The sequence below is a fragment of the Cyrtonyx montezumae genome, unplaced genomic scaffold (assembly GCF_038088225.1).
Source record: "Cyrtonyx montezumae isolate F1298 unplaced genomic scaffold, pur_monq_1.0 scaffold_7, whole genome shotgun sequence".
Taxonomy (NCBI): Eukaryota; Metazoa; Chordata; class Aves; order Galliformes; family Odontophoridae; genus Cyrtonyx; species Cyrtonyx montezumae.
The window spans coordinates 16,408,648-16,433,051 of NW_027072078.1; the positions used below are offsets into that span (position 1 = coordinate 16,408,648).

The 24,404-nt window shown below is 42.6% G+C and overlaps 1 protein-coding gene across 1 annotated transcript in view; it reads left to right on the forward strand.

Moving 5' to 3' along the window:
- Window positions 1–3,021: 3,021 nt before the first annotated feature.
- The window catches only part of PARD3B (par-3 family cell polarity regulator beta), a 359,707-nt gene continuing 338,324 nt past the window's right edge, over window positions 3,022–24,404 (forward strand). Inside the window, exons 1-2 of the mRNA XM_065750387.1 lie at window positions 3,022–3,217; window positions 21,002–21,103. Coding sequence (XP_065606459.1) covers window positions 3,098–3,217; window positions 21,002–21,103 — 222 coding nt within the window. The 5' untranslated portion in view covers window positions 3,022–3,097. The remainder of the gene's footprint in view (window positions 3,218–21,001; window positions 21,104–24,404) is intronic.

Consider the following 24,404-nt stretch of genomic DNA (forward strand, 5'->3'; position numbering starts at 1 on the left):
GTCGAAGAGGCTCATGGAGATATCCAGGGAGCAGTGGGTGGGAAAGGGCAATGGGAGGGGAGGAAGAACAATAGCAGTGACAGTGAGCTGTTAAATCTGATCATCCCCTCTTGCGAAACTGATACGTGAATGTCAGAAGCGTATCTCATGGCCATGTATATGTATTTATGCATGAAGCCCTTGCAGCCAGGCTGCCTGCCAAGTGCTGTCAGCCAGCATGAGCCCTGGGGAGGCATCGTCGTCCTGATGCACCATGCTCCCAGGCCGGCACGTGCGGCACACCCTGCCATGGCACCGAGCTCCAATTGCTGCTGATTTTCTGGTTTATGCAGAACCACTTTGACTGTAAACTAATCAGGCAAAAAAAAAAAAAAAGAGAAAAAAGAAAAAAAGAAAAATTCACAGGAATCAGTTTTCCATAGCTTCTCATTGCACAGAATTGCAACTGGGCGTTCTGGCACATGAAAGGGAATGGATGGGAAGGAGCAGCTGGGGCAGCAGGGAGCAGGAGTCCTTCTGAGTGCAGCGTATGCAGGGTGATGGTCTCAGGGCAGAGCGTAGCCTGGATGTCAGCCAGAGAGTTGAGCAGTCAGCTCCTCCTCAACAGCACAGTGAGAACAAAAGCTCATTATTAATCAGTTTAAAATATTGGTGCATGTTCCTTAAAATAAGGAGGACAGTGATGACTTCTTTCTTAGATGCATGTGCTGGCTTTCTGTGCCACACTGTTAGCTGCAGGGGGGGCTCACTGATGGAGAAAGTGCAGCACCCTCCTCACCCATCCCCATAAGAAAGCCTCCCAACAGCCTGTGGTCAGCCAGGGCTTGTTTTCAGGCTACTGTACAGATGTAATGCCCAAAGATGTTGAAGGCAAAGCCTCACCATGTAGGTGTTAATTGTTACTCACTGGCTTCAAAGACTTTGGGGCTGTTTTGGAGTAAACAAACATGTGCTGCACCCACAGCATGCAGTATCTGATTTGTGATACCGTGCGCAGCCCAGACAAGCACTGTCAGACAGTGAATGCAGTGGGGGCTCTGCTGCCGCCTTCCCTCCCCTTGATGGTGTGTGATAATTAAATACAATCTCAGTTTCTGTAAGGTTGATGTGCACATTTAGGGAAGACCTCCATATGTCACACCTTGCTCATAAGCAGAGAGGAGCAGAGAGAGAGCAGCCTTTATTCTCACTGTCAATCATTAACCCAAAATCTGTGCTTTGCAGCCAAGGCCATACTGGGCTGAGACCACACATCAGCTGCAGCAGCTGGGAGGAGCAGTGGAGTGGGCATTGCTGAAGAAGCAGTACACTTCTTCCTCTGAGCTTCTTTGCTCTGGAGAAAAAAAGATATTTTTTTCCTGGTTCAGAGCATATCAGATGCATATTTGAGCACTTGCACATGCAAGCCCACATCCATACTCTGGGAAATCAGCTCTCTGTATGGTCTCGTAGTCTCATGATTTCCCTGTGACTTACCCAGAAATCCTGCAGGCTGACGAAAGCATGCTGGGATTTGATAAGCAGAGAAGGAACTGTTCCTGGGGCCACTGCAGCAGCCCCAGACTCAGCCCATGCTGCTCCTGCAGGACCAGCAAAAATCTTCAGCTTGCTGGGGTTTGTGTGGCTCTGTCCAACCACATCCCACCCCAGCCTGCAGTGTGGCCAGCCCGGTCTTCCTGCTCCACGGCTTCCCTCTGGATATTATTGGTTGTAAGGAAAAAGTTTTTTACAATAAGGGCACAGGTTGCCCAGAGAGGCTGTGGATGTCCTGTCCCTGGAGGCACTCAAGGTCAGGCTAGGTGGGGCTCTGAGCACCTGATGGAGCTGTAGGTGTCTCTGCTCATTGCACAGGGTTAGACTAGGTGGTCTTTAAGGGTTCATTCCAACTCAAGTGAGTTCTTGCACTGGTGTGTGGTTGTTACACAGTGCAGAACATGGGCTGCCTTTCCAAGTGCACACCCGAACTGGTGGGGTATTCATTCATACTGCAGCTGCAGTCCCCACGTGATATGTGATGTCACACTGTGGTTTTGAGGTATTTTTATACTGCCTTCTTGTTGGTTTGTGGTGACTTTCAGTTGTACTGATCTCTGTGGGGAGATTGATCTGCTGTGACCGCAGTGGTGCTGGGCTGCCCTTTGTCAGGTTAGGGTCACACAGATCCAGGAGCTCATGCGGTATGGGGCCCTGCCCAGCACCACATGGCACAGGGAAGGAAGGATGCAGGGCAAGCTGCAGAGCCTGGTGCCCGTGTTGTTGCTTTGCTGTACGCAAGGAATGGCACTGTGGCTGCAATGGGCTGTGTGTCCATGTGCTGCTGCATGAGGCAGAGTGGACGTCATATTGTGTGCGGCAGCACAGTGCATGGGATGGATCGCGGTGGGTGAGGGCTGTGCAGCATGTGCCTGTGCGTGGCTTGTTTCGCCGCTTCACATGTTGAGGGCTGTACGGCCACGGGATCACAGCACATCCCTCGTTGGGTCACACAGACCACCGAGTCCAACTCCCGGCTCTGCGCCCAACACCCAACCCGGGAGCGTCGTTCCAAGTCGCTCACGCTCGGGCAGCTCGGGGCCGTGCCCACAGCCCTCTGCTGCAAAAATCCAAGCCCCGGCCCGATCCCCGGCGCAGCTGCACGCCGTTCCCTCGGACGGGGCCGCGCGCCGCGCCGCGTGCCGTGACCCCGTGCGCGTGCCCGGGCTCGCGCGGCGCTCGCGGCTGCGTCCCGCGGGGCGCCGGGACTCCGCCGCGGCTCCGTGCAGGTCCGTGTCGGGCGCCCCCGCCCCGCCGCTCCCCCGCCGCGAGGGGCGCCCCGCCCGGCCCGGCTCGGCTCGGCCCGCGCCTCCCCGGAGAGGAGCCGGGCGGGGAGGGGCGGGCACAGCGGCCCGCCGCGGCGGAAGGAGGCCGCCGGCCGCGGCCTCGCTCCCGGCGCTGCCCGTGCGCGGCCCCGGGGCACCGCGCGCACCTGCCGGCCCGCCCCTGCCGCGGGGCCGGGGCCAGGCACCTGCCGGCGCTCCCGGACCGCACCTGTGCCGCCCCCGGGCCGGGGCCGGGCCGCGTTTCTGGCGGGGCCGGCGGGGCATGGCGCGGCGCTGAGATGAAAGTGACCGTGTGCTTCGGGAGGACCGGGATCGTGGTGCCCTGCAAGGACGGGCAGCTCCGCGTGCGGGACCTGACCCAGCAGGCCCTGCAGCGCTACCGCAAGGCCCAGGAGAAGGTGAGCGCGGGGGGGGGTGCGGCCGGGGTCGTGCGGGCAAGCGCTACGCTGCTCTGCGCTGCGGCGGTGTGAGCGAGCGCCTGAGGGCTCGTCGCGTGCCCGCCCCGCGTGTTGACAAACAAACTTGGTTCGGACGCAAACAGAGCTCGCGCTGCTCGCATCGAGCCCGCGTTCTCCCGCACCGGCTGCTCCGTGAGCTCCCGCCTGCGTCGGGACACGGACCGCCGGCGTGAGCGAGGAGTTCTCGGGTTGTGCCGAAGAAGAGGAAAAACATCATCCCGCTGATGCCCTCCCACCTCACACCGGGAGAGGCAGGTGCAGGGTTTCGCCCGGCGCTGGTGGGAGGCCTGGCACCGCGACAGGAGCCGCCGGCTGCGGGCCCTCGCGAGGCCGGGCAGGGCAGCACCCCGTGCCGTGCACTGCGGGGCCGCTGCTGGGTGCCCCGGGGTGCTTTCTGCTCTGCCTGGCGCTGTGTGGTGGTCCTAGCATGGAATTAGGAGTGATGGTCCTGTTCCACTTTGCAGCTTTATTCTGAGGGAAACTTCTGCTGAAGCGTTAGATCCATCACGAGCTGCTGAGTACAATGGATAGTGGTCACTGTCCTGTAGTGCTTTCAGTAGCCTTAAAGCTTCCAGCCTGATATGTCTTGTATAAAGATCTTCCAATGAATATTGTGTGTGTGCAATATCTGCAGAGTGTTGGTAGCATTCTTTTGCCATTATGGCCAACAGTCAGTGTGATGTGCACAAAAGTGTGCCTCAGAGTGCTGATACAGGCCGCTCACCACCACTCGGGGATGGCTGTTATCAGAAACCACTGTTGTGGTTGAGGTGAGCTTAGAAATTTAAAAGTTTAGCTTCAGCCCATATTTGTGATGGGCCTGCAGTTAGTGTTGTGATGACAGCTGAAAAGTGGCCCAAAAAGCATCTGTATAAATACATCACCTCTCCTGTCCCCACACCCCCTCAACCTCTTCTTTTCTTCCCTTGTTTATTTTGGTTTGGATTTTTTTTTTCTTTTTTAAGGAAGGGGCAGCAAGATCTCTGCATTTCTAGTCAAGGCCCTTCCTGTTCCAGAAGACTCGGCAATCAGATGAGGAAAAAAACCCAACATCTCAAGAGATGCGCAGTGAAACACATTTGAAGTTTTTGCATCCAGTTTGTTATTCAGGTGGTAGATGTACATGATGATTTTTATGCTCAGCAGTCATCTATTATGCCACGTTCAGAGGATGTGAGGTCTGAAGCATCTGGTCTCCTATGTAGGACAGCCAGAGGCTGCAGATCGTGCTTCAGATCTTACATTTCTTGCCTCTCTCATTTAAACTATCACTCTATTTCCTTGTAGAGGTCATCAGTTTGCTGTTCTGTGTCATGGATGGGCACAGTGGGTACAGACCCAGGTGGTCAGAAATCACAGATCATGTTGAGCAGTCATGGTCCACAGAACTTGCAGGAGGATGTGCAGAGAGGCAGGGAGTGGAGAAGCATCCTAAGGGCCTGAGCAATACAGAACAGGTTTTAATTGAAACCCACTGAATTAACCCACTGAAAGTTGGGTTGCTGCTCTGTTCACTTTCCCCCTTTTTCATTGGAAGTTTAAGCAGATTTTTTTTTTTGCAGTGCTTTGATCAATTGCTCTGTAGTCTACATGTTTTGCAGTGGAACTAGCCAAAAAGATAAGGAGATTGATTTTTGTCTCATCTCATCAAATGTTATCAGAAGTTAGTGCTCTTTGTAGAGGGGAAATTTGGGGTTGGCTAAACAGTTTGTATGCACTCCACAAACAGTTCATCTCATTGCCTTCTGCAGTGTTTCCAAACAGTGTGACAAGGAGGGATTGGCTGTTCTGCAGTTTTTTTTTTCCCACCTCATTCTACAATTAACTTTCTAAAACTTTAAGGTTTTTTGTTTCTAAAACATAGAATCTCAAAGATGGGAGACTCAGAAAATGGCATTATTTCAGGATAATCAGCAGCTGAGATCTGTTCAGTGATGTGGGCGCATAAGCAGGTTTGTGTGAAAGATAACTTAAGATTTGTTTTCCTTTTCAAAATATTTAGAATGTTTGGAATGCTTCCTGTGGCAGAATACTGCTGTTGTTGTTGGCACTCAATGTGCTTTATGTAATTTTTGAGTGTTAAAAACTATTAAAAAACAAAGTGGAAAATGTTATTGTTACAGTGCCTGAAGTATTTGGAGAAGGCAGGAGAATGGGTGCAAGGAACATCCCTCATAGCTGCAGAATGGAAAATGAAGAAGGTAGCTAGGATACAGGCATTGGGAATTTTGTCTTTGTTTTGGTACTGTCAGATGACCCAGAAATGTGTGTGAGAGGCTTTGTGTTTCAAGGGTTCTTCTGGAAGCAGAATTTTGCTATTAACACTGCAGTCATGAAATGGATTTCTTGTGTCTGGTAAAGGGGAAGATGTGAGATTAGAATATTAATTCACTTATATTGTAAGGTATTTGCATTTCTGTTTGTGATAGGCTTACAGTACTCGGCACCTCTTTACACTTACATTGTTGAGACAACAAATGGCCAAGTCTTGCATTTCCACGAGACTTTTGGTAAATAGCTGAGAACTCAGCAAGCCATGGCTTGTTGCAGCCTGCTGCATTTTCTCAGCAAATTTGGTTTGATTTCTTGGTGAAGTTGCATTGTGGAAGCTCAATTCCCGCCACTAAAAGAAACAAAGCACAGGGCTTTTGTTACAGCTGAAAAAACAAACTGATTATTTTTTGCTATTATGGATCTTAGCAGTGATTTTAGAGTACTGTTGTAGTTCTGAACAAGCAAATCTCTTATTCTGGAGAATATAACTCTGTTGGAACAGCATCATCTAAGAGAATGTTTGGGATTGCCTGATGTGGTTTGGATTTTAGAAAATGTTTTGTTAAGCATCTGCTTGTAGATAAGTTTTCAGAGAAGTGACTCATTTCAGGAGGTTCCTTGTGTTTCAGTGTGGTGACGTTTGATGGAATCTGCAAGCTGGGATCTACTTCTGCTGTTGGGAAGTGTGTGTGCTCAGGCTTCTTGTTGGTAGGTGGATCCAGCAGGACTAGTGATCCTTTGTCCATTCCTCTGCTATTTTGTATAGCTCGATATTCTGTGGTGCCTTGGGGAGCATTTGCTGGTTACCTGTACTTAGGGTTCTTTGCCAAGTGAGTGCAGTTACCATGTCTGTCAGCCGCCTGCTGGGAGTGCTGTTGTAGTCAAATATTAGTTGGACTGTCTTGCATGGGCTTGGTGAACAGTTGTGATGATGGGCACTGGAGTGTGCAGTTGACTCTGTGGTGGTGATGGTAACTTCAGCTGGCAGTCAGATCGAGTGGGAAGCAGTAATAACAGTGGCTGAGTTGATCTGAGAATGATGTGTTTGTGAGTGGAGTAAAAAATGATGAGTTGTTTAGATGGTATTGGCTGTCTTCCCAAGTTGATTCCCAAGCATTGGAAGAGCTGCAGGTTGACTGTCTAGATCATGTTCTAATTCTTATTAAATAATAAAAATAATCATAGTAATAAAAAAAAATAAAAAAGGTAGATATTTCCCATTCTCCCTCTTCTTGTCTGCCTCAATGTGTGTTGGTTTTCTGGAGTGATGTAGTGCTGTTGTAAATCAGCCAGCAGGCAGACAGGGCTGTAGCGTTCTTCCTGCAGTTTCTCTGAAAACACCGGGTGGGGGGAGAGGGAAATGGCAATTTGTTTTTACTCAGAGTTCTATGCTTACAAAAATGTTTGAAGAAACATAATGTATTTCTTCAGAAGATATCAGGTGTATGTGGGAACCTTCAGATTTGTTTTAGCAGGCTAAAAGGGAATAGAACTCGACACGCTGCTTATCCATTACAGTTGTGTGAGTTCGTGGCAACTGACTCATGTGCAGGAAAGGAAATTATGTGAGCAGGGTAAAGAAAAAGGAAGGAGGCAATTCTTTCAATATTTTTTATATAGCAGTTATTGACTTGACCATGCTAGTGATGCCTCATTTATGCTGGAAATAACGTTCAAGTGGCAAAAGGATGGGAGTTTCTCAGAGTTTTTTGGTATGATTTGTATCCTTAACTTGTAACCGTCACTGATTGTGTGAGAGATACCTTTTGACAAATATTTTTTTCTTAGTGTTTCCTGGATTCATTGTTGCAATGTGACCATGTGGTGTGTTTCTGTTGCTTGTTTGGATTGCAGCTGGGCTAGGTGGAGTTGCTGAAGTCTTTCAAGGGGAACACTTGGAAGTAAGGGTATGAGATTCTCAGAACTGGTGTGTGTTTTTCTGGCCTCGGCAGTCAAAGTGGCGATTATACAAAGCTTTCTGGATAAGGCTCTTTTTCTAGTTTAAATAAAAGAAAACAAAAACAAAACCCTTCCCATGGTTTAAATAAGCTTCACATTGGGGTGTTATGAGCATTTCTTAAGCAGCAAATTCATGAGAACAAAGATGCCCTTGACCTGGAACTTGCTTTATAAGTTGTTTGTCCTAGACTGCTAATTTCTCCTCTTTGTCCTCCAGATGTATAAGTTAAGAAATTACAAGTTTAAGCACAGAAGAATTGGATTGCTATAGCTGTGATCAGTTGGCAGAGGTGTAGAAGCTCTGTTTGTCCTTTGAGCCGTATAAATACTTTGAGCACTGTCTGTGGGCTTATTACTTGCCACACACTGATCGTGTTCTTCCATGTGTGAGTGTTGAAATGCATGTTGTGAGAGAGAACTGTATACAAGGTGCTGATGGTGGCTTTCTATTTGTCCCACAGTTAATTAAATTTATTAGGTGATTCTGAACCACTGAGAGTTAAAAGTGGTGGCTTTTTTTTTTTTTTTCCTGTACTGCTTCATAGCTACTAGTGTTGATGTAATGAGTTTTTGGTAGATTTCCAATCTCCTGTTCTCTTTTGAACAGGTGCTTATAATCCAAACAAAAACTGTTGTTGGACTGAAAGTCAAACTTGTCATACAAAATGCCTTATAAGACTTTGTGTACTTATGGAACTTGAAAAATAAATCACTGGATATATATATATTTAATTTTAGGAGTAGACTTCTATCAGTAACTTGTGCTTTTGGCTGAGCGTGAAGTTAGCTGACGTTTGAGGGCAGAGCTGGGTAAAACTAGTGGAAAATCAGCAGGCAAAATGAGAATAACTCTTTCTGGAAACAGTGCAGGTCAGGCATCAGTCTGTGTGATGATACAGATTCTTCCTTTTTTTTTTCTTTCTTTTTTTTTTTTTCTCCCAGATGGGATTTATCAAGTTTTGAGTACTATCAGTTGTTATCTCTTGAGAGACAGCAAAGATCTTGTAGTAAGTGGGCGTTAAAACAGCCGTGGATGGAAGCCATTGAAGTCCTCAGTAGTGGCTGATTCCTGGTGCTCCTTGCCCATTTGTGTTCAGGCTCTGAGTTGTCTTGTAGGGAAGTGAAGAAATTCAACCCCCAAACAGTGTTTTTCATATCTTTATTTCCAGCTGGGGAAGTACCATGCACTATGACAGTTTTCATGTTAGAAAAAATCCCTTCTGGCACGGGGTGGTACAGAGAGATGTTTTTGCTTGCTGCCTGAAATCCCAAGTCTTTGGGACTACTGTATTGGGAAATGGAGGGCTGTATTCTGTTGGTATTTTCCTAAAAACCTGATTATTATTATTTGTTTTAATGGATGCAGTTATTATCTTTGGGTTAATGCATTGTGACTGCTTTCCTCTTCAGCTGCTCCATATGGTAAGTCAGTTGCACTGTGCCAACTGTGCCATCTCCCATCCTGCTGCTGAAGCAGCACACTTCCTCTCCCCGTGAGCATGATATTCTTCAGGCTTTCCTAATGATGCTAATGTCATAACTGCAATGTTCCTAGGCATGAAGACCTATTGCTATTCAAAACTCCCTCCAGCTCCCTATTAAGATGTCTGAGTTCCATCCTCCATATCTGTGCCAATGCTTAACAGCTTAAGCAGTTTCTATTGTTTAGAACAGGTTCTCCTTTATGGTATTGTATATCACTCCTGAATTTTGCTTAAGCATAAGGATATACCTACTTTATGTTGGGCACTGGCTAACCAGATGACACAGGCTCCTGGCAATCATTTGTTGACAGAAACAGGCTTCAATTATCATTGACCAGGAGGTGCCCTAAATACACTGTTAAGCTGAAGACGCTGCTTCATGTGCAAATCTTAGTGAACTGACATGTTGCAGGACCTTTTGGGAGGGACTATGCAGTATGATATGTCATACCTACCCTAATGAAAGTGTTTGTTCTCCTCATATGTTGTTGTGGTAATTCTGTAATTTATTCCTTGTACAGTTTCACTTCAAAATCTTACATATACAGCAAACTTTCTTTTATACAACATTACTGAATGCACTGGGTAAGATTTCTTTGGATCATTATCCTGACTTTAAAGAAGAGATATGTAAGACTTGTTTCTGTAAGTGGTTATTTCTTATGTGTAGTGATTGTGCTATAGATACCTCCATTAAGTGAACCATTGCAGTGTTTCAATCTGTCATCAAAATTTGCCTTGCAATCCAGTGCAAATGTGTAACTTCTGTGCCGTGTGTATCTCCACGCAGAGCTCATGTCTTTGCTTTGTTGTGGCAGGTGCTGTGGCCCAGCACCAGTGCTCAGGTTTGCTCCTGGGGATGCTCCTGCACTGGGTGGTTCGGGTGTGTTTTCCTCTCGGTTTGTGGGTGTGCACCAGCAGCAGCAGATGCCACAGTGAGGCCTCTTTGGTGTTCTTCTTCATTGATTATTCTGCTATGAAAAAGAACACCACAGAGTTCTTGAATGAAGCCCCTTCTTCTAGGCTGTAATAAGGATCCTTTTGATATGAGTGACAGATAGGCATGAAGATGAATGACCACAGTCATTCTGGTACTGGTACTTGGGATTGCAGGGTTTGTGTGGGTGGGGGCGAGCAGCTGGGTGGCTAGACTGCATTTTTCTGCCTTAGGATTCCCCTTCAAATACGGGGTTCTGTGGAGCCAAATGTTTTTGCAGTACAGCATGGGTGATTGTGCTGAATCTCACCTGTACTTTTCTTTTCACCTTCTGGTTTTAAATTAATCTTCATGTCCCATGTTCAGTGCTTCAATTACTTCTTTAAAGACGTTCTTTCTTATCAATTTTTTCCTTTGTCTTTAACTGTGAATTAGTCCAGATGAAAGCCTGTATGGAAACCAAAGTAATACAGCAGGCTTTTTTTGGCTCCCTAAATTTTCCAAAGGGCTTGTATTGGAAAAATAAAATAAAAATAAGTCACTGATTGTTTAAGCCCACAGGAAAGTGAGGCAAAGACATTATCCCATCAGTCAGATGTGAACTCTGAAAATGCAGTTTAACTCCAAACCACTCATCTTGAGCTAAAATGTTGTTAACTCTAATAATGATTTTTTATTAACATACATTTTTTTTCTAACAAAATAAGTATCAGTTGATTGTCAGCAGTCTAGTCTATTGGGTCATTTTTACAAGCTTTTTTTTTTTTTTTTTTTTTTTTAGTTTTCTGACTTTAGGAAATATGTGGTCTAATTTAGTCTGCCAAAAATGTGGCTTATTTTGCTTTGACTGATTAGATTCAGTTGTATGTTCTTTGGGATGCTCACTCTGCTGAGACTTTTTTCCAGAAGTTGTTTGCATCCTCTAGATCCAACCCCTCAGCTTCCAGTTCTGTAGGGCAGATTCCAGCAGAATACTGATATCAGATACTTCATCAGCATATTTCCCAGAAGTTGGGTACTACATTCGTTCAGCCACTCTGTTTTTAGTGGTTCCCTTATTTAAGAAATATAACAGCATATTTTTTAGCTGATATTGGCAACTTGGCTGTCTTTGTTTGCTCCTGGTTCCTCAACCTGTTCTTTGGCCAAGGAGTAGAAAATTAGAGAACTGAATCTACACGGGTAGACAGGGTTTACATGGGAAAAGATTTCTGAGATTTTTTTCAGGGTCTAAAGGGAGCTGATGTCCTCAGCTTCCCCAGAATGATGCTCACACTAAAACAAAAACAAAACAAAACAAAAAAAACCCAGCAAAACAAAACCAAAAAATTATTTTTTCTCTGCTGCTTGTACTGAATGTGTTCTGAACAACAGTTCGAGGAGTTTCTGGCATTATATATGCAAAAAGAAAACTCCCTAAAGAATTGGAAATCTGAAATGATTATGTTGGAGAAAAAAAATAGGAATGTTCATTGATGACTTGACATTATGCATGGAGAAAGACCAGCGTTAGTGCAGTTCAGTTGTGAGGCAGGGTTGGCTTATGTGTCTGTGGAAAAAGGTAGGGGAAAGGTAGTTGTGGGAATGGAAAAACTAGCTTATGGTCTGTTCTGTGAATAATCAATGGCAATTCTTTGTGTTAGGCTAGAAGATTAGCACTTGAAAACCCAATGAAGTGTTCTGTATTAATGTTTTCAGGAATAATTGTTTGGGTGACTCTCATTCACTTGCTGAGTAATGTAAGTTAGTTACTTGACCTGAAAGGCTCCAATAGGATCTGCTCTGCTAGCTTTCCAAATAGCAAAACTAAGAATTAATTTTTGCTCAAAATACCAAGCAATGCTTGAAAGAACACTCATGGCCTGTGCATTTCAAGTACATTGCTTCTGAGTCTTTCTTTCCTGTACAATTACTGTTGCTTTCAGTCTTTTTTTCTTTTCCTATTTTTGAGCCTGCCCGAAGAACAAAATTAGTCAGAACTGTTACCCTTTTCATATACTTCCTCTTGAAGTAATGTAGGTCAGATGCAAGTATGTCAGTGTTATCACTCTAATCCATGAATCTGGAAAAACGGTGTTTTGGATTATCTTCCATCTAAGTATCATTTACTGTTTTGGGGAAGTAGTTGCAACAAGGCAGAAACTGAAAGGTGTACGTATGCTTCTGTATGTATGGTGTACTTTTTTTTTTTTTAATTACACCCTTCACGCAGCATTGAAAAATGTAGCACTGAAGTTGGACTGTGTTTTTCTCGTTGTCTGGGGCTCTGCTATGTTGCAAGGTGCTTTTTGTTGTTTTCCTCCAGCAACTTTTAACTCTGCTGTTTAACGCTGAGTGTAGACTGAATGCCCACTTTGGTTATATAGATTTTAATACAGCATGCATTTCACAGTTATGTATGCTGCCACTGTATGCTTTCTTGTCTGAAAGAACTATGGATTTTCACACCGTCAGAGTTTTATTAAATACGTGATATTTAAAGAGACAGGAATGATGCTAGGTAGGTCTGTTTGGGTAACTTCAGATGTTTCAAATGTAACATACATCTGTCAGTGTGTGCACATTGTTTATCTTGGTATGGCAGAACCATCTTTTGAATTCAGAGGAAGTGGAGAAGCCTGGCTTATTGTTCATACTGCAGTTTATTAATGGCTGTAGATATGAAAAGAGCATCTCGCTAAATGGAAGTCTCGGTCAACCTCTGACTCTTGTCTTAAAGGTTTGAGAATAGACAATATGAAAAAATCCCAGCTTCTTTCCAGATGGCTGAATGCTTGATGTGTCTATGTTTAGCTGTCATTCAAATGTGAATGCTGTGGTGATTATAAGTGTCTTCCATTTTTCTGGTTTGAAATGAACCCTTTTATGATGCATTGTGTGCTTACAGATTAACTGTTTGGCTTATCACTGGGGATTTTAGAGCAATAAAACCCAACTTGATGGTATAGCAAAATCCAGGACGATCGTGTTCATGGCTGCCTCGAGAGATCCATGTAACATGTTGCACACCATCATTTTGAAATAAGCTGTAGTGAACTATTAGCACTCTTTTAAGTGTTGTTTCAGAGCTGAAACTTCTTGTGCACTGTAAGGGGGAAGAATGAACATGAGGGAAGAAATTTATTTAAATTGGGAAGGCAAACAATAAGCACATTTTTGTTTAACTGTGAATGTGAAGTACACTTCTTACAGGCTGGTTTTAGACAAGTGTAATGTAATATTCAAAGACACAGACTTCAGTTTGATGATTAAATTGTTAAATACTGTATTTGCTAAAGCTAAATGAATGTTCAGGATTTGTTGCTGTTGTTGTTGCTGCTTTTATGTTTTGGAGCCTAACTTTGTTAAGGGTATGTGTAGTGTAAAAGAGACTTCTGATAATGCAGCCAGAGCTTTTGCAGGTTCTATAGAAGGCCTTAAGTAATCAATGTACCAGCAAATTATGATGTTGTTTTGTTTTGTTTTTCTTTTTTAACTGACAATGACTATTTCCTTACCTGCTAGCCTCTTTTAAAAGAGAACTGACTGCTTTGTTGCATGTGCATTCGTTTTTTCAGGACTTGGGTGTGTAGCAATGAAACTACCGCTTAGCAGAAGTAGGTCCAATTACTTTCTGTAAAGCCTTCACACCTAACAGTGAATACAGCAAGTCATGGCTGAACCTGTCTGTCTCAAATTCTCTACCAATGCCTGCATATGAGCTGGGAAAACATGATTTAATAGTCCCTGTTAATGAGAAGGTGATGTTATACTGCAAGTACTGCTGACAGAGCTTTGTGATAAAGTATTCCTATCACTTGGTCAGCTTTGAGCATTTTTGTGAAAGAAACAAAGCCTACGTTATGTTCTATTTGCTGTAGACTCTTCATGTAGATTTTTGTTAGATTTCACAGGGAAATGTTATTTCAGCAGATGCTTGAGGATGTTATATGTGGAGTTAGGGCTCCTTAACTCCCTACCTCCTTAACACTGAAAGAATGAGCAGGTTAGCTGGTGGAAAAGTACATTGGGCTGATCAGTCTGAATGGTGAATGGCATCAAACTGCAAATAAAAGAAGGTGACTGTGCTGATGTCTCTATGCTGTTGTAATCTGTATGGAAATAGAACATTAGTCAACTTTCATACTGCCTGTTGTTGCATGAAGTTTTTCCTTGTAGGGCTGTAGCTGTGAAAGAAATGCTGCTAAGTGCACATCCCTCTTTCCAGCTCTGGAAAGGCCACCCTGTGCAGGAGATTGGAGGAAGCTGCCACAGCTCAGTGACTGGGATGCATGTCGTTCTTCATGTTTGAGTGAAAAGTGTTTTCATCAGAGTAGAAGAGGCCTTCTCTATCCTTGTAAATCTCCAAAGCTCTTCCATCTCTACTCCTCTGTGATTCTGTTCTCCTGAAGGTATTTGGAGGAGAGGTAGGAAGGATGCCTTTTTGCTCTTCCTGTTCAGGGAGAGAAAAACCCTTCTGCACGCCAGTGGCGCTGAGCTTCAGTGAAAGAATGAATAACCTCATTATCTTCTTTGTTGACTTTGATCTAGCCAATATCCATTTCTTTTTTATATCATAAAGTTTTGATGAAATGTTAATTCTGGGATGTTGTATATTTCAGTCAAATGAAGCCGGAATTTGATCTCAAGAAATAGAGGATTATGTTTGGGTTTCACCTGACTCCATTGCGTAACTCTGCCAGTGCACTTAGAGGTCATTTGGTCTATTCACAGTGTGTATTTTCTGCATCCAATTGCCAGAACCAGTACAGTTGGCTAATCTTTATGGAATTTGGCAGTGCTAGCTGGTTTTTATACCTTGAGAACATTCTTAACAGTCTTTTTTGCTGCTGAGAAGTAGAGCCTGGTTAACTCAGTATTTCATGTGAGAACCAACTGTTGTGTATCAGCTTTGTCTGGTGCAGACCTTGCTCCAACACCTGGGTGGCTGATGATGCTTTATTTTTGTCCTAGCACAGCCTGTTCTAAGTTCATTTATTACTCCCATTCCCTTTTTTTCTTTCTGTAGTAATGAACCGTTCAACCTTTGCCTCAAAGGCACTCAGCTTGCTTCTTCAAATACTTATAATGCTTTTGGTTTTGAAACGTACCCTGGGTGTCTTAGCATATTTGCAGCACCTTAATTTGACTATAATAGATGTATTTTGGGACATGAGGGTCAGTCAGGCCCTAGACCATGCTCCCCAGTGGCTCCCTCAAACAGGGGATGGGGCTGCAGTGCTGCTCTGCTGCTTTCTGTGAAATATTTATATATGTTTGGAAGAAAAAAAAAAACTCCTCTCTCAAAAAAGAATGTGTAATGGCACTCCATGTGGAATTAAGGATATGCTTCTGTAATTTACTGCTGGCTTTTTTCCTTACTTGAGCTTTGTCTAAAGCTCAGTGTGTATGATGTGGTGTTAGAGGATGTAATCATACGTGATCTATATTGTCTCACCGGCATTTGTATTCTGTGCTGTGTGGTTTGGAGTCTGCTGTTACTCAGTGACACATTTGGAACTGAGGGCTCCTGATAAGCAGTCCTGGGGCAGCTGCAAATGCATTAATCACTTCAACAAAGGAAAGCCAAACAGTTGTAAATAAAATAATCTCAGATAGTATCTAGATGCAGGACTGAAGTGATGGCTGCTTCCTTTGTAGCTGCTGAGCATTTCATCAGTTTTTGTTCAGGATTTGGCGTATTTCAGTGTAAAGTTAGCAACAAACTGAGCTGTGTGAATGAACAGCTAGTTCTGAGGTTTTGCTGTCTGTAGGTATATTGAATGCTTTGAGCTAAAGGGCATTAGTTTAAAAGAGAAAATCTATTTGCGTTTCTTATTTACGGTCTTACAGATTGTCTTTAATTCAAAACCCGGCATACCATACGCTTCAGTTTCAGCTGGGGCTTTTCGTTGTAGTCCCTACAGCTGCAGTCTGTGTGGAGCTCTTTTTCTAAATGTCCATGTCCAAAGAGCTTTGCCTGTTCTGTATGCTTGCTCTTCACTGAAATACACTTCGTAAGGGTTCGATGTTGGAGTGCAGCAGAAGGGTGTGGGTTACGTGATCCCTCAGCACTGTAACATCTTACATTGGATTGTATTCAGTGTTCAGGTAATGTTCAGGTAGTGGCCATTAGTTATTATTTACACTCAGTATAAAATCAGAATGCTCTTATTTTTGAAGGGTTCCAATTTGGAATTTGAGTGTAATTTAAAATTTGATTGAGATTTTTTATTTTTATTTTTTTAAAATGAAATAGAGATGTGATGGTGAGTAGCAAGCATCTTCACCTTGAGAGGCTGCCTGAGCTGGAAGCTTGCTATAAGAAGGTGGCTGTTACATTTTTATATATGTGTTTGTCTGTCTACTTAGTAATAAATAAATAAATTCAGCTGTTAATTGTGCTTGAGAAAGAATCAGAGAAAGCAAGAGGAAGAAAAAGAATGGAAGTCAGATATGTTTCGTTCAGCCATCCAAACTGAAGTCTGGAGTGTAGTGGTGCTCTGTAGAATATGGCTGAAGGAGATGGAGAGAAAAGGTGATCAGATCTTGCTCATCTCACGCTGTTGCATTTGGTGTGTGGTCATAGTAGTGTGCACTCCTATTAATTTTTCAAAAAATATTCAGGCCTAGCCTGCCTTAGTGAGCAGCATGTATCTGTTATCTCACTTCCTGGTCTGGTTGCAGCCTCTCTTTTAGTACTGAGTTTTAGCAGCTTTCAAAACTGGATATTTAAAGTGACCTTAAGTGAAAATCAACTGTTCATTACTTTGTGATTCCATCCCTTGGCAATGATCATGTCCAGTGATGATTTTACAAGGGAAAGAAAAAGAAATAAAAATGGAAAGGTTACACACTTAGTCTTGAAAAATAAGTGAATGAATCTGAGTAAAAAGCTAATGTGTGTTTGGGGAGGAAAAATGTGTAAAATGAGGTATTTCATCAGTAGCTTGCTTGGAATAACTTCCTCTGTTACAGTCTGACATGTTTTCGTTATTGTTCTTTCTGAGCAGGTGGAGGTGCCTGTGTGTTCTGCTGCTGCTGGGATTGCAGTGTTCAGCTCCAGGCCCTGAGAAATTCCTCTGCTGTGACCAAGGAGTACTTAATCATCAGCAGAGTTAATACATATCATGCAAACCCTCACATCCTGGTTATCTGTTGGTTTTTGGGAATCTGTAGTTGTGTTCCCATGGAACTGAAACCCCACCTCTGGTACAAGTGGTGAAGGGGCCCAGCTGCTGGCAGGTGACTGCAGTGCTATGTGAGGGGGATGCTTCATGGCTGGGGGTGGTTGTGGTATGCAAATAAGTGACTGCTGGGGCTGCTCTATGTTTGAGGCTGCAGCCATACTTGTCTTGTTTGTAGTCAGCTCTGCCTGCTGTGATTAGTGAGTGTTGGGTTCTTAGTGTTACTCAGCTACGGATGCTGCTGCATTACATAGCCTATTGTGCTCATAGACATCAAGTACTTATTTGCTGGGAGGTAAGAGATCACATGGCAATATATCTACAGTATAGAATGATTAAATGGTAGAACGTTCTCTCTCTGTCTTTCTCTTTCTCTCTTATCACTGACATGAACTGAAAATGTCCTCTTCATGAGGAAGTATGTTGTGATTGCAAGTTCTTAATCTCTATTTTAACGTTGTCTAAATGGCAGAAAGCACCATAGCCACACTCCGTTGTTTGCCTTCAGACTTTGACCTGGTATTCATTCTATTTTTGTGGTCGTGGAGCAGCTGTATGTGATTTTTCATACCTCCTTTTTCATATTGCATTTCACCAGAATCAAGTTGCTCAAGTGAAGTGGTAATGTGGAGGTGCTTCTAAAGTACCCAGCCTGGGAAATGACTGTGGGAGCAGTCTTACCAACTCGTTCCCTTGTTTCTGCATGATTTCAGTACGTCCTATCTTTTTCATATTCTAATTATGGAAGTTCAGGTTAGATTTTGTATTCTGCTGAAGAGAAGAAACAGCACCAAACAGTGATGAACTGTGACATCAGTAGACGGTGTTCTTTTATTGATGGGCCAGCAAAGGTGAACTTAAATTTGTTAGTATTCTTTCACTCATTAAGACTAAAATATACTGTATAAGTAGCAACATTTGTAAAGTAAGTTGCTTACTTCCTAGAAAAGTTGACTGACACTTTCCTACCTCAATTCGTGGGTAGGGGGAAAGGAATTAAGATGGTCCCCCCAAGTTTTTTTTATATATAAAACGCATTTTTATATGTGTATTTAAATAATAAAACAAATGGGAGTATCTTAGAGCAATTGATCTTTCACTTGAATGTTTACTCAACAAATGCATAGAGGAGTTCTTGAATTTATTTTAGATTTGAGCTCTGAAGGCACAGTGAGTGACAGCAATTCAGTTCAGATTCTGCAACAGTATGAATGTTAAACCCTCCTTTTAAATTTATGTCACTTCTGCCTATGTAGTACATGCATGTTCCTGTAAGCTGGCTTTAATTTATCTTTTGGTAAATATTTGCATAGTAATTCCTGAAGTGTTCCCCCACATATAAAGGAAATGATGATGAACAGCTTTTAAGTGGCTTGATGTTGAACGTAGATACGACTTGCAGCCTTAAGGTAAAATGCACAGTAGTGTAACTGTTCTGTATTCATTTAGGAAGTGCTGGTATGCACTGTACCAGGTAACCCATTCATGCTTTTTCTTTAAATATTAAGATGATGTTTCTGTTACATACCTTAATTAAACTTTCTTATAGGAGTTATATGCAGTGTAGTAAGATTTCTTCCCATTCCTGTCATTGAGAGTGTGTAGGAGCAGATATGCAGCAGATCTATGGATTTGAAGCCAACTGTGTTCTTAGTAGTCTAGTTTCCTCCCCCTCCCTATTCTAGGTGGAGCATATATACACTGAGTACTGATGTTCTGGAAGGCAGTGCAAAGCAAGTATGAGACATGGAAAAACTGCATTTGTGGAAGAAATGTCCCACACTGTGTAAGGAACTGTTCACTGACTGTCTTGTGGAAGAGTGGGCCTCTGTGCATTCAGACCATTCACCATTAAAGCTGGTTATTGAGATAAGCTTAAGGTCCAGTTGTGTTGGTACCAGGGAACTTAGGTCCTCATTTTGATTTATTAGTCTGGACAGTGTCTGGCGGGCTACACACTGTCCTCTGGGTTTGAAATCTCTGGTCTGAGCGAGCAGTTGTGCTGCTCAGAGGAATTATGTCTGTAAGTGCACAGAGGCTGCTCCACCAAGGCTATCTACAAGTAGTTACTATTTGCTTCATCAAACTCCATAAAGATAACCTCTCAGCCTGCAGTAGTAGCTGTTTTCTCACTTTCAGGGATGAAGTGCTGGTTAAGTTTATAGAAATGATGATGTGGAACTGTGTTGTGAAGAGCAGGTGGGCTGTGCTGCATTCTGGCAGCTGCTGTCACTGCAGTCCTTGCACTGTGGTGTCTGGGTCGGTGTGAGGAGGAACAGCACCTGGCTGGGAAGTGCTCTTCTGCAGGAGGAACTGCATACATCTTATGCTGCTTTAGTTCCTGTATTCTAGTGTGATGTGTTGTTTCTTTCTGTTAAAAGAAGTGGCTCCTGAAGCTGCACTTGCTCCAACATTGGTGAGGAATGATGTCTCCTGCTCTTCCAGACTGATCTAGAGACTTCACTTTCTCTTGATGTAGCTTTTAACAAAAGCACTAAATTGCTGTATTTGTTGTGGCCCACAGTACAAGGAAGATTGGGATTTCATTAGGCTCGATGGAATTTAGGGTGGCCCTTTGTCTTGAGCTTGTTTCCTGCCAACTTGCTGTATTCTGTTAGGACAATACAGCTTTTACACTTCTTTTTTTCCTTTGTTTCTCTTTCAAAGACACATCTGGGTTAGTACAACCACAGAATCACAAATAGAAGCAAGCACTGAATATGAAACATTCCAATCAGCTCTTTGGGTTTTTTGTTTTTAATTTTTTTCTTTCACATCAACTCTATTCTTTGTATAGGACTCTTAAATGGCATAATATTTACAACAGGTTTTAATTTATTTTTAGGCAAAAATAAGACCCACTCCTCTTGATTAGACAAACGTTTGTGGCTAACTAGTATGCTGGTTATTAGTATCTCTGAACACCTTTTGTGACTGCATTTGCTGAAATGTTCAAGAGGAATGTCTGCAACTATTGACGCATTCTGATTTGAGAGAAACTTCTAGTGTTGTAGGTTTCTTGGTAGGATCAAGTGACATTCTTTCACAAGGTTTGAGCATTGAATAAATTGTTGGATTTAAGTTAACCTGCTTGCTTGCTACTTGGAGATAAATTTCCTCTCTACCTTTTGATCTTAGGAGTTTTGTGGGTATAGAGAAAATGGTTAAACCACGGGCTTAAAAATAGTGTTGAGCTGCAGTAGTTGATTGTGTCATCACTTTGCAGAGATGAGAACATCCTATTAAAACCTAGAGTTTTGAAGGCCCAACACCTAGAATAATAAAGCCACCAACCCAGAATATCTTGCTGTTTCACAAATGAGTGGTTTCAGTGCAGAATGAAATAACTGTAGTTAGGGGTAAATTTCAGATGAAACAAGGATGTTCTGTGTGTTTTTTCAGGTGACTGTCATTCAACCACATGAATACCTAACCTTCCAACTAGAATGGGGGGAGTGGGGGTAGAGAGTTGTGGGTTAGCCCTGATAGGCTGCTGAGTCCTGCACAGCTGCTCTCTCATTCCCCTGGGTGGGATGGCAAAGAGGAGTGGAAAGGTAGAAGTGAGAGAACTTGTGCTTTGAGATAAGAGGGTGTGCCTCCACCCCTCACTGGCAGTAAGCAGCTAAAAAGAGCTTCATACCATGTAAGCACTGTTCAGTAGCTAAGTATTTAACTTAAAAATCCAAGTGTGTAAGACAATGTAAACTGCATCCTAAAACTCTTTTGCATAGTATTTTATAGGTAAGCTTATGTCTACAGTTTTAATCTCTTTTTTTCAGTAATTTCAATTTTAGGAGAAGCTCCATGCATGTTGATGGGAAGGAGGTGGGATACAAAGCTGCTTTGTTTGATAGCAATAAAACCTTGTGAGGTTAGGTTGAGAAAACTTCTTTTTCTCTTACAGGATCCAACTTACTGGGTAAACATCCACCACCTGGAGTATACAGATGGAGGAATCCTGGACCCTGATGATGTGCTGGCAGATGTTGTGGAAGACAAAGATAAGGTAGAGTTTGAATGAAAATACTGCCTTTGCTTTTTTTGCTGTGTCTTTTTAAATAACTAATGCTATTTTTCTTGGCTCTGTGGCAAATGAGGTGTGTGTTGAATATCCTTAAATGAAACACATCTGCCTGTAGGTGTTGTAGCTCTCTGATCTTGGGGACCCAAGGTGGAAAGCATGGCCATAGCCATGAAGATAATCAGAAGAGCCTGGCAGCTGATGTAGAACTGAAAACTTTTTCAAGAAGTTTTGTGTGTCTTGTTGTTGTACGAAAGCATTGGTGCAGGAATGAGAGTTTTACATGACATCTTTTATTTTATGCCACTTAAAATGTCTTTGATGATCTCCTGCTCTGCTTAGAATTGTTTTTTTTTTTGAGAATCATTCAAATGTCATGGTTGAATGTGTGACAAAATAAGCAGTCAAATCCTATGATGACCAGAACAGCTGTCCCTACTGTGTTGCATTTCAGGAGGTATCCATGATTTGTTACTGAAAATTTAAGTAGACTGTTTATTAGTCTTACAAGCTATGAGTCTGTAACATTGAATTCAGATGAGGTAGGCATCCTTTCTAGGCGAAGGAATAGATGCAAACAAGTCCCGTTTAATGTTTTTATAATTATCACAAAAAATTAGCTTGAGAAACTGGTGACTTATTTCAGCATAGATATGATTTATAATACTTGGCTGTTTTGTTGTATAAAATCAGAGGGAACGAGTGTCTAGTGACTTGAAACTGAAGATCTAAATGTGGTATATGTTTATAGCTTCAAACATATAGCTTTGTCTACATAAGTTGCCATATGCTTGGTGAGCTCAAAAATAATTCACAGGCAAATGCTAGTTTTGCATGCTCTTGGTTGTTCAGTTAATTAATAAAAGGTGCATCATTTTGGTTACAGTTAATGGAATACAGTTTCTCAGTACCTTAGATAATTGTCTGGGAGGTACTTCAGTGGCACTTAATGAGCGCTTCTTAAAAGCAGTGAAACTATGGTGGTGGTGTTTTTTCACATCCAATTTGTATTTCTTGTTCAACCCTATTTATTGAAAGTGTGCGTATAGCCCCATACGGCCTTTCTCCTGGTAATGTTTGGAGGCTAATGACTGCTTTCTGAGGATTAACGCTGCTATACAAAGCATAAAATGTCATAAAATCAAATAACTGGAGTTAAGGGAAAGGCTTACTGGTGTCATCAGTTAATAAAAAAATAAAATAATTATAATAACACATCTACTCGGGATTTTCTCTATTTGAAATACTGACAAACATTCATGCAAATGTTACTGGTAGTTTGCAGGATATTTGATACATCATCCAATTTTCTACTTTTCCTCCAAAGCATTACTTAATTTTATCAGTGGATGTTGCTATGGCTGAGAATGTGTCACAGTAACACATTTAGGAAATTTCTAGTTCACGTTACAGGTTCTTGCATCTTCTGTTATGGAAGTGCTAGGTGAGATTCGGTGTTTCTGAGGTTGCATTTTGGAAGGAGCCCAGGAGAGAAGGATGCTATTCACTGTAGCACTCTGAGATTGTTTAGGAATACAGCAAACTTCTCAATTTCCTTTCCTGCAATGCCTCAATTATGTGTGGTGCACATAAGGCACATACGTGCAGGTGTGGCTCTAGGTGATGCTTTGCGGCTCTTGTCTCAGAAGGCCTTGGTCATATGTAAGCCTTGCTGAATGGCAGCAGCTGCAGTGACATATATATATGTTTCTAAACTAGAGGAGAAGCATTTAATCATGTAACTGGGATGCTGGTTGAGAGAGAGAATTATTATTTTGGGTGGAATTGTCCTGTGTCACCTCCAGGGTGTTGGAGCTGTTGACATTCTACGTGCCTACAGTTTTCTGTGTATTCTGATAAAGAAGAATGATCCCTATAAAAGGGCTACAAATATACTTTTTAATAGTTTTACTGTGTCCTGTTAACCTTTGAGCCCTGAGCATATTGGCTAGGGGACCATTAAGCTGTACAAAAAATCAGTGGAGGTATTGAAATCTAATAGAACCAATATCTAATTTGGTGTGTGAAGTTCCTAAATAGGTTAAATAATCCTTGGTAGGTATATTTGTGTGCTGATTCCCTTTGGTGAGGGCTGTCTGTAGAGGTTATAAATGAACAGGCTGCAGCTTTGTTGCTCTCTTGTCCTTGTCATCCTTTCCTGTGTGTCCAAGGCACTAATGTGGTCTCACAAAATCAGTCATTCTATACAAAAAATAAGCATTAACTTAACCTCTGTGCCTTTAAACAAAATTGTTTGTCGTTGCTGCCCATCAAGCTCTATTGTAATGCCAGAGTAAACTAACTGGTTCATTTTTTTTGAGCATTAATCTGCTCTAGATCATGGTTTGATGGCAATAAATTAGCACAGTTTTTGTGAAGCAAAATGCACTTGCTAATCTATTGGAATTCTTCCACTGTAGCAACAAAACAATGAAGCAGGGAGAGCTGTCAGTTGCAATTTCTTTGGAGTTTCACAAGCTCTTGACAGTCCTTACCAGGCAGGTGAGGAGGCACAGCTGCTGGTGAGAGGAGCAGCTCAGTACTGCTGTGGGTTAGTACTGGTGGGGGTCATGGAGGGCAGGGTGAGGGGCTCTGGGTGCCCAATGGCTTCATTTGGAGATGCTCATCCTGACTTCATGTCTCCCTCTTGATCTCGCAATTAATTAGAAGCTGGATAACAGACAGCACAGTAGATGGAGTTAGTAGTGGCTAGCTGCATGGTTATGCATGCTAGAGTAGGTAACTTCTTCTGTGCATATAAACCAAGCCTAATTTAGTATTATATGTGAAAGATTGGGCTGTTCTTTATGACAAGAGCCATTCGTGGTCTCACTTCTGTAGCAATCGTGTGGTCTGAATGGGATGTCAAAGCAAGCCTTGAATAGTTTTAAAATAATTTTGTTTTCACTGAGTTGGCTAGCCAAGTGGTTTTTGTCCCAGTTGCTCTGAATGATAGATTAGCTCAAAAAAATCTAATTCTGTCTTTTGAATTAAAAAAAAAGAGGCTGTTTAAATTGTCTGGTTTTAATGAGCTGAAGCTGTAAATGGGGTCCTTTTTTGTATGCTGTTTTAACAGATCTCTCGCTTGAAATAACTTCTTTTATTTGAGGAAAAAAAAAATGCCACAGGAAAAGTTCTGTTGTACCAAAAGTGAATACCAAACATTTTCCTTGGAATCACTGTGTACACTGAGCCTGTGTTTGACACATCTTAATTGTATAATTGTAATGTGCCCATCTAGTTTTCCCTCCATTTTATACAGAGTCATATTTTCAAATGTGCATAA